This window comes from Trichinella spiralis, assembly GCF_000181795.1.
Source record: "Trichinella spiralis strain ISS 195 chromosome Unknown Scfld2, whole genome shotgun sequence".
Lineage (NCBI taxonomy): Eukaryota > Metazoa > Nematoda > Enoplea > Trichinellida > Trichinellidae > Trichinella > Trichinella spiralis.
Genome location: NW_003526941.1, coordinates 8,934,392 through 8,945,078, shown reverse-complemented (window position 1 = coordinate 8,945,078; position 10,687 = coordinate 8,934,392). Strand labels below are relative to the sequence as shown.

Below are 10,687 nucleotides of genomic sequence, written 5' to 3'. Positions count from 1 at the left end.
CAACACTTTTTAAGCATATCATCAAGTGAAATTTATAATATTATTAAAGATAAAAATGATTTTAAAAAAAAATTATTTTTTTTCCTTCCATAACAATTGCAAAAAAAAGTAAACAACAATTGGACTAGCAACAATTAAAAAAAAAAAACAAATATTTTACCGCATTATAATAATTTGCATACATAGATTTTCGTGGTATAAATTTCCAACATCGTTCTTCTCTCAAATAACTTCACTTATACTTTACATTATGATTAATCTTTGGAAAACAAAAATCAAACAACAACAACAACAACATGCACACTGGTAGAAATACTTTATATTACTGTTTACTTTACAAAGCTTCTAACTGTGACTCACCAGTAGTACATCATTTTCAGCAGATTCTACAAATTTCCATACATTTGTGCAAAACTCTGCGTAAAACAACAACACAATACCCCTTTTTTCAATGTTGTACAATTAATTAATTAATTGATTGATTGATTGATTGAAAAAAATTAATCAACATGCATTGGATTAAAAAGTAAAACATATTCCCACACCCACCACTTTTGCACATGTATTGTCTGCCCAGAGTTGACCGAAAAATTATTACACGTGTAGCCAATAGAAAAGAAATCAACAAAACATATTTACTTAACGTATTTGCTTGGCCTTTGCACTTTTGATATTTGGCCTGCGAAACTCACATCTTTGAACAATGGTTCCACATTTTACAAAAACAATATGCAAATCATCTCCTACTGAACATTTCAAATATATAAAACAAATAATTTTTTTTTCATTCTACAACTACCACCACCCAACAAGAACAAGAATTGAAAAAAAAAGATAATCATTCGACAATTTCAACTGGACACATTTACGCATGATAATCGATATTCAGAGTTATTTAAATGTGCCAAAAAGAAAATCTATCATTTTCTCTGTAAATGCTTTATTCAAATTTCCCTTCTGCCAAGTTGCTTGAAAATTTTCTTCTCAATGAATGCTGAATATTGATGATTTATTTCTGTTGTTGGTTCGCAGTCGTTTCATCAGCGGAGTAGATGATCAAAATTCAAATTTTCAATTTTAAACAATTTTTTATGCATATGCAATTATACACATAAAAAACTATACATATATCGCCAAACAAAATTTAACAATACATTTAACTAAAAAATTATAATAAAATCATGAACATGATCGAAAGAAATTTCGTCAAAAGATGAAACGATCGCTGACTAATATTCATTATCCTTCGCTTGTTCAGATGTTCGTTATGCAATAACATTCTGCAGTGTTTCCTGTTTCAAATTTCCTGTTTCATATATTCATAAAATGTACAATACGTAACTGACTATAATGGGATAAAAATTATTTATTCATTCGTAATTGTGTGTTGCATTAAAATATTTCCACTTCACTGTCCCATTTTTCAAACAGGCTGGTGGCACCCACTAGTCATATTTTTGAGAATAACCTAATTTTTGGATTATATTCAGAAGTTAGCAAAGATGAAAACTCTGAGTTTCATAAAAGTTCAATTTTCAGGTAACGCAATTTCAACTAGAAACGTAAATTATAACCACTTATGGCACACTTTCTCAAAGCTTAATTCACTGACAATACAGCATAAAGAAGTTAATAATATTAAACGATGAGCTGTTCCCCTTACAACTAGCAAACACTTTCTCTGCTCAGTAGAACGTCATATAATTATCTAATACAAACGAACTTGACTATCCGAAATCGATCCTACTATATATTCTAGACAAATTATTAACAAATTAAAATGAGACAATTATTAAAAACAACACAATGACGACACTAAATCTTTGTCAAAAAAATAAATTAACATAATCTCTTCGACAATCAATAAAGCAGGACATTTTTCATCAAACAAACACACAAGCAGTCTGTACAACTACTGCACAATGTAAACAAACAGCGAATTATAAATCAACAATTCAAATTTCAATTTGCATTGCACCATTCTCTACGTTTTACATTAATATATCATTTTCAAATGTTCTGCAACATCACGCTGAACGTTTCTCTCATGAAATTTCAATTCAGAAGAAGTAAGTTTAGAATAGTAAGTTGAAATTTTTTAAAAAGTAGAAAATTTCTTCACAAATTTCAGAACATTACGTAAAAATTCAACTTTCCACAGAAAAAATCAATTAGCTAATGAAATTGAAAGAAATCAAATTTTACAGTTTCAACACTGTTATGAATAAACGGAAATTGGCCCACTCAAAACCACCACCTGCCAATTCACCAAAAAAAATACATAAAGTTATTTTGAACAAAATCTGCAAACAAATTTAGCCCTATTTTTCTATTCAAACCACAGCAAACAATAAGAAAAGGAAAAGCACAAAGCATGCTTCAGATTTGATTTTAGAAAAAAAATATATATTCTTCCTCCGATGAATTCAAATGAGTGTGTCAGTCAACAGTTAAATTTTCAAACTAATCAACTACTGTATTTCACACTGAAAATCGAACTTACCGGCTAATCACTTCAGTTGCCGTTTTCTACAAGGAAAGCAGTTGAAATGCCACATTTTCCATTCAAACCCTTCCAAACTTAATTTGGAAAAAACAATTTCAATGTTCAGCTAGCAACAACAATTTTGCATCGAAAATACGGTTTGAACAGTAAATTTAAATAAATTTGATAACACAAATTTGAAATAATACTGCGAAAATCTTCTCTTTCACTATGTTTACATTCGATCCACCTCTCTCAAAAAAACAACTATCAATGAATAATCCACTAAACTGGCATAAATAAAGCTAATAAGCTTATTTTAGGCAGTGAAAAATGAACACAATAATTACCTGGATTTGAAGTTCCACTGATAGACTTCAGCTGGAAAATATATCAACTGAAAGTGAATGTCGAATTAACTAGCAAATATGCTGCAAATTATTAAATGGCACTGCATTCAAACGACAAACATACAAAACTTCATAAAACACCAATGAACAAATTGTATTACTGTATTTCACAGTAAGTTTTTAATATGATGAAACTTGATTTCTTTTAATTCAATAATTACATTAATTTCCATATTGTATGTGAGTCATAAAAATTCAAAATAATATCTACATCAAAGCAGAATTGTATTTATTTTAAATATAAATTAAAAATAAAATTTAAAATAGCGTGATATTCTTTTGAAATAAACTCGCCACCAATACAGTGCGCATTAGTTGATAAATTTGGTTTATTATTTTACAACTTTTATTTCAAATGTCGTTAAAATGATTTCGTTTTATTTTTTAAAATATTATTTATGTAAATCCAATAATTAACTGATTGAGTATAAATTTTGAGCAATTCTATTTTTACGCGGAAGTATAATTAATGTATCTGCTGTTAAAAAATGGAAAATGAATTGCAAAAATTCTAAATATTCTGCAAACATTTTATCATTAATTTTCTGTTGCTGAAAGCTGTTCAACATTCGAAAATTGCTGATATGAAATTCAGATGCTTCCAAAATTGCATACTGAAAGTTATATAAGAAAAAGAAAAAAAGTTCATTCTCTTTATGAGCACATTGAAATTTGAAAAGACAATCAATATTTTATAATTTTATATTAAAATTATCAACTTTAAAAGAAAAATCAAAAAAAAGTAATAAAAGTATAACAGTCAAATGAGGTCGTTTTGTGTCAATGAAAAGCGCTACCCTTTCCCTGGTAACCCATTGTATATGTCACCAATGGGCGTTTAGTGTAGAGGTCAGTTATCATAATGAAATAGTTTTTCTTTTTTCGCTTTTCAAATATAGAAGTGGATATTTAATATTTTCGATTAAAAATGACAACTATTCAACTGTTCAACACAAATGAACTAACTTGCATATAATTGAAACTGCAAATTGACGTCGACTACAAATGTAGAATAGAAATTTATGAATGAAAACTTTTCACTAAACGATCGATCATCAATATATTTCAATGTTAAATTATTTCAACAAACATTTTTACTTTCACATAATATATTCTGAATCCTCTTGTTTTTTTTCAAGCTTTGCCAGAGCATGACAAACAGTTGAATGATTCGTAAAGACGTCGTCATGTTCATTTGTTTCTTCACTTGAATATAAAAATAAGTTGATAAAAAATGACGTGTGTGTGATTAGTATATGCATACAAGGTTTTTTTTGAAAAAAGTCAGTCCTTCTTTTTAAAAATGAAAATTACTCAATAGGAAACAAATCAACGAAGCAGAATACAGTCCAACAGTTTGCGCCAGCGGAGAATGAGTACAAAAATTGATAAATAGATTCATTACTGTTATTATTGGGATTAGGTGCATGTTGAGAGATGAAAATTTCATTTCCCATATTGAAGTTTCGAAGGGCTTGCATGTTGGAGATGACCTTTCTCAGATGATGAGCCCGTTGAAGAAGAGATGCTTGAAGAGGTGAAATTTCGCAACAACGCCTGCCGTTTGGCTTGGGCCGGGTCAGGTGACATCACGGCCGAGAGGAACCCGGCCGCCCGTTGCCACATTGTGCAAGCTTCGGCTCGCGCGGCTGCTTCATCCCGGCGGAGTCAACTGTTGCCGCGAGCCAATCAAATCGATCGACCAGTGGTCATCAAATGGGGCTTTGGGTTGATCGACTCGCGCGGCTGCTGTCGGGTCATTTGCTAGCTGCACAGTGATTGAGGATCGTTTCCAAGTGGACATTTTAGCGCAACCACTGCATATTTGATTTTGCAGAGAAGAATTCACAAGAGAAAAGCGGAAAAAAGCTGTCGTTAGGAAGAAAATTTAAAAAAAAGCATGGAAGAAGAGGAGGATGTGTTGAATATTTCGACGAAAAAAGCCGACGAAGAAGATTCAATTGAAGTCAAATGCGAAAATACGTCGTCATTTTCTGGAAGTCCCACTCCAATCACCACCCCACTGGCTTTGTTCAGGCCGTTCGGCTTTTTGTTAAATGCTGCCGAAGAACAACGACAAAATTCAGCTTCATCATTACCTGCGTCATCACAACAGCAACAAGATGCAGCACATCATCATCATCATCAACAACAACAACACCAGCACCAGCAGCACCAGTTGCAACAGCTCCAACAGCAGCTAATAAATAGCAGTATCTTGGCCAGTGCTTTCGCTGGAGAACCTCAGCATCACGCGATGATGCTTGCAGGCACGTCGTTTTTGGCAATGTCGGCTTTGCAACGTCGTCGACGTGCCGATGCGAAACGTAACCAACACGCTCAACAGCAAACTTTGACCAGAAAGCAACAAAAATCATCATCATCATCATCATCCGATTCCACAAAGGTAAGAACAACTTGTTGATTAAATAATTAAGCTGTACAAGAAATGAATAAATTAAATGAAGGCTATTGTCAAGGATGAAGCTTATTGGGAACGTCGACGACGCAACAACGAAGCGGCCAAACGTTCGAGAGATGCACGCCGGGCAAAAGAAGAAGAAATCGCTTTACGGGCAGCGATGCTTGAACAGGAAAATTTGAAACTCAAAGCTCAACTGAATGTACTGAAAAACGAAACAGCTCGACTGCACTGTCTGCTGCTCAGTCACGTGCAATCACCAATTTGACAATTTCTTGTTGTTATTTTTTTGGTTTGTTTATTTATTTATTTTTTGTTTGTTCAATTCAAATTTTTCTTCTTCTTTGTTATTTAAGCTTTACAGCTTCTTCTGCGTTTTTTTTCTGACATTTTATTTGCCTACATCAATCACCAGACCCCTCCTTGTTTGCACTTGTTGTTGTATTTTGAATGAAGAGAAAAAATTGTGCTCAATACGAGTAAAACAAATTGTCGTCAATTATCATTGTGGAAAAAATTCCGGCTCATGTCCTGACATGGCCTACGATCAACTGGTATCAGCGGGGGGGAGGAGGGCGAATGCTTCTTCCTCTGCTCGAGTACCGTCATTGTCCTCGTGTGACCGAAGTCGTATGAGGACACGACACTGTTTGCACTGGTCAGTCACGTTCTGGCATTGTATTGCTGCACAAACAAATCGTACAAGACAGGACAGGACACACATATATGCATGCATATCCCAAAAAGGTCATGGAGCCAAGAAAAAAGAGCAGGGTATAAATGGCCCTGACCTGACAAAGCTGAGGACGTGCCTGTTGCGCAACCGGGCACGGCAGGTGGCCAAAGGCTACACCTGGAATTGGTAACAGCTTTTTACAAAAGCCAACCGCTCGATGAATTCAGGTCGAATGATTATGCCATACCCCTGTGACGGATTGCGGAGAAAAGAAAAACCCATGGGAAGGTTGCCAAGTCAATTGTGGCGATGATGGCATGGCTTTCAGCTTTCTTGGTGTTTCGTTTCAACCTCAAGCCGGACAGATGGAACAATTTGACTTTAAACATCACTCGCGCCAATGCTCTTGCTAGCTTGCCAGCTTTCGAATTTCTATTCGACTCGGCACGCCAACTGACAAAGCTTGCTGCTGTTTGGAAGAAGAAAAAAAACTTTGCATCGTTGCAGCTGCTGCGATATCAGCTTAGCACTCGCAGCTCACATCCGTTCGCTCGGAAGGATTAGCGAAAAATCATCACCATTCAGCACGTCCTCATCTTCATCCTACAACCACTCACTCTCACTAGCTCTCTCTGTGATCATCATCAGCATCAACGTCATCCAGCATTTTTCATTGCAAAACACCACAGCCGCGTATCAAACGACCATTGTTGATATAAAATACACTGCTCGCTCCATCATAATTTATATACATGTGTGCCAAACATGCCCGTTTGCCCGACCATTAACAACTAATAAGTAATAAATAATAGCCTAGCGCAAAAGTAGATTTTCCTCTAGAAGAGATTATTTTTATTGCTATGGGCAAGAAGGAAGAAAAAAGTTCAGCATTCTCTCAGTAAGCAAGCAAGCTAAGACAGCGACCAGAGAGAAATGAGTAATTCAGTTGTTTGCTCTCAGTTAAGTTATTGAATAGTAGTAGTAGTTTGAAATGATAAACCAATGCCGTTTAAGAACATCAAATAATAATCATAACCATAGCCAGATGAAATCAATAATAAATATTATAAAATATACTGCAGAAACAGTTGTGAAAGTATTTGAAACAAAAAAAAAGAATTCTTTTTAAGAAAATTAACAATTTTGAAATAATAAAACAAATTTGACCTCTTGACTGAATGTATTCAACAACTGATTCTCTGACCGATTATCATACAGAGATTATCACAAAAATTCCAACATACTACTGCACGAAGGAGAAGAATAAATTAGTAGTAGCAGAAAAGCGTAAACTATTTATTCTGTTTGAGTTCAAGCTAATCAAACACACAAGCATTATCTGAAGCTTAAGTTTTCAAAAATAGGCTATACAAACTGTTCAAAAGTTCTGTATGAAAAAAAACTGGCAGTTGCAATGAGCAACATTCGGCTTTGCAACACCATGCATGAGAAAAAAAACATGATATACAACATAAAACACGATATCATGATTAAACTTCACTGCACATAAATACATTAAGCAATCAATTAATTAAATAAATAAAATAACACAAATTCTCAAATACAAACAACAACCACAACAACACACACACAAATTCTTCTGGAAAAGAATATTCAATTTTTTTTCAAAATTCCACATTTGCTATTAAAAAAACATTTCAAATCTGAATTAGATGAACTGTACACAAAAGAAAAAAAAAATCACCTTTAGAAATAATTCGAAATGAAGATTTTTTTTTTCCAAATCAAAACTTTTAAAATTTTTAAAATACCGATGATAACACTGTACTTATGTTCCATTGAGGGTCAGAGAATGGTAAAAAATGACGAGCGAACAAAATATTCAACAATTCAAAAATTTACAATAGTACTGTCACATTTTGACAAGCAAGTACTATATAAAATGGCAAAATTTGAATTGTGCAGAGAGAATGTTTTTGAAAAGGTTTTACAAGGTGACTTCAAAATTGGGAAATGCTCATCCGAAGAGAATGAATAATATCAAAAATGGCATCAGTTATTTTTTGTTTTTCAAAATTATTCACTTGCTACTTTCTTATTCATTTAAAAATAAATCAAAACGACAGCAACAATAATAATTCACTTCATTGCAACTTTTCAGATCAGACACGTAAGAAGGGAGTAATGCTCGACAAAGTAATGTTTGTCACGTACATTTGCCTAATTGAAATTGTTCAAGAATGACAAACGTCTCCATTAAACATAGTACAGTTGGCAAAATAAGCTAATTTGCATTAAATTGAAAAGAAAAAGAATTCACGTTGACGCTTGGAAAAAAGAATAATTGAACTGATCAAACGTAATTGAAACTATTCGAACATTAATCAATCAGAAAAGATAAGGCGAGAGAAGAGAAAAGTTGCCAAAAGATGATCGTAATGATGATGATGATGATGATGACCTCGGTTGTTCAATGTTCAAAGATTAAACTGGGTGATACAACAGTGTTAAATGTTGTACTCGTCATATTTGAAATTGATCGTCGCATTAATTATGTATTAATAATTAATGTTCAAAAAGAAGCAAACGAGAGAAATGAATTGCCAAGAAAATCAGGTTAATATTATACAATTTGGAACAAATCCAACTACCGGTTTGGAACCGTTTTACCAGTAGCCGCCTCCCGTCCGATTCTACGCTGATATATTATTATATTGGTAAATAATGCGCGAATGTATACATATATATGTGTGTTAACTTTTACATTGCCGTACAAATTTGACGACGACGATGCAAGCAAGATTCGGTTGAGAGTGGAAAAATTTCTGCTTTTCCATTATTGATGACAAAAAATCAATAAAATCGACGACAATTCATTTCCATTCAAAGGGGTTGAAAAGATCGTGGCCAAAGAGGACTTATGGACTGGTGTGGACATTTGAATGGAATACAATAAAATAAATAAAATAAAGCCCCACCCGACGGAAGAAACCATGCAACCAGTTCACCTAGAAAAGCAAAGCCGGTTGGTTGGTTGGTTGGTTGGTTGGGAATTTTTTCCAACTGAACCCAGACGTCTTCAATGTCGTCGATTCGGCTATTTCCACGTCCCGGTGCAAAGGTCGAGGTCAGCTGGCAACAAAAATCAAACTGGAAATCTCGTCCAACAGTGGACGGACAAGACAAACGTGCTGCTCATCACAACAGTAGACGTTGGCAGCCGGCTTTATCTGTGCGTTGTCGTGTTGAAATCAGTCAACGGAGAAACAATTTTTCCCCCTCTTCAAATACATGATATCATGTACCCATTCGACGGCAGTTCACAATTCGTCGTCGGCTGTATAATTCTGTTCGTCGCCTGCAAGCTGGTCGAGACGTTGCTGAGACGCCAGTTCGTCGTCGACAACTTGCACAGAAAGGCGGTATTCATCACCGGATGTGATACTGGCTTCGGTCGAAATTTGGCCCTCCACTTGGTCCAGCACGGCATACCGACCTTCGTCACATGCAAGTCCAAGCAAGCCGTCGACGAAGTGACCACCGCTCTGGCGGCCATCGACTCGCCCAGCCCCAGTTGGGTTATACAGCTCGACGTGACCAGCCAGGACAGTGTCGACCAGGCGTACAATTTTGTCAAAAACAACCTCGGGTCGTACGGTAAGTTTCGCTTTGGCTTTTCAATTTTCAATCAATCAAATCAACGAATATATACTACACACATATGAAGCCTCTTGTAACATTCGTTTAAACTAGTTTTTACATTCTTTTCATTTTACAAATAAATCACTTATACAAATCGCGCACAAAATAGCTTCGCTATTGTTGTAAAATTTCAAAAACAAACTGCTTACCTTGTATGTCTGGGCTCGGATCTGGTTCTATGTTGACTTTCATTTGTAAAAAACATTATCATCACCATTGTCGTCTGCTTTTATTCAGTCGATTCACGTTCAAGTTAACTTTGTTGCTGTTTCAGAATTGTGGGCGTTGGTGAACAATGCCGGCATTTTGGGCTATACCAAGCCGGACGATTGGCTCACAGCGGAAGATTACATGCAAGCAATGTCGGTAAATTTCTACGGTACGGTTCGCGTAACGCACGCTTTCAAGCATCTGGTGCAGAAAAGTGCCGGAAGAATCATCTTCATGTCCAGCGTGCTGGGACGAATCGGCATGCCAATGTTGGGTCCGTATACGGCGAGCAAATACGCCATCTCCGGATACGTGGAAGCGCTGAGACAAGAACTGGCTCATCGGAAAACATCCGCCATAATAATTGAACCGGGATTTTTCCACACCCCACTTACCAACACGGGCGACCAAATGGACGAATGGGCCGAAAAAGAAAAGCCACCAGCCGACGACGTGGACGAATTGAAAAGACGAAAAAATATGCTAGAAGGTAACCGATTTTCTTATTCTTCCTCGATAGAACAGCGAAGCGCATCTCTCTGTCTTTCAGCTTGTCAAGGGTACAAAAATTTCCTGAGCACCTTCTGCAGCACACAGACCGAAGTAGTGACCAAAGCTTATTTCGAAGCCATCGTCTCCAGATTTCCCCGCTATCGTTACACTGTCGGCTGGGATGCGTACTTTCTATGGATTCCGTGCTCTTACTTGCCGACGCGCATTGCCATAATCATATCGTTCATATTCACCAACATGTTCAACGTTTCTTCAATTCTAGCCCAAGACTACCAACGATGACTAGGTTTGATTGCCAACAGAAAGAA

At 35.6% G+C, this 10,687-nt stretch overlaps 3 protein-coding genes across 3 annotated transcripts; all 3 read left to right on the top strand.

Annotated features, from left to right (window-relative positions):
* Positions 1-342: 342 nt before the first annotated feature.
* On the top strand, positions 343-470 carry Tsp_07011a (hypothetical protein; the record flags this gene model as incomplete). The annotated part of the gene is made up of 1 exon (XM_003380817.1): positions 343-470. A coding segment is annotated over one exon (128 nt), but the record flags the coding sequence as incomplete, so codon positions are not given.
* Positions 471-4,795: 4,325 nt separating this feature from the next.
* On the top strand, positions 4,796-6,183 carry Tsp_07010 (protein giant). Its single transcript, XM_003380816.1, has 3 exons — positions 4,796-5,302; positions 5,364-5,567; positions 5,674-6,183. The coding sequence occupies exons 1-3, from the start codon at positions 4,796-4,798 to the stop codon at positions 6,181-6,183; spliced, it is 1,221 nt and encodes a 406-aa protein (XP_003380864.1).
* A 3,070-nt stretch (positions 6,184-9,253) lies between these two features.
* On the top strand, positions 9,254-10,661 carry Tsp_07009 (hydroxysteroid 17-beta dehydrogenase 6). The gene is made up of 3 exons (XM_003380815.1): positions 9,254-9,611; positions 9,931-10,356; positions 10,417-10,661. The coding sequence occupies exons 1-3, from the start codon at positions 9,254-9,256 to the stop codon at positions 10,659-10,661; spliced, it is 1,029 nt and encodes a 342-aa protein (XP_003380863.1).
* Positions 10,662-10,687: the final 26 nt, after the last annotated feature.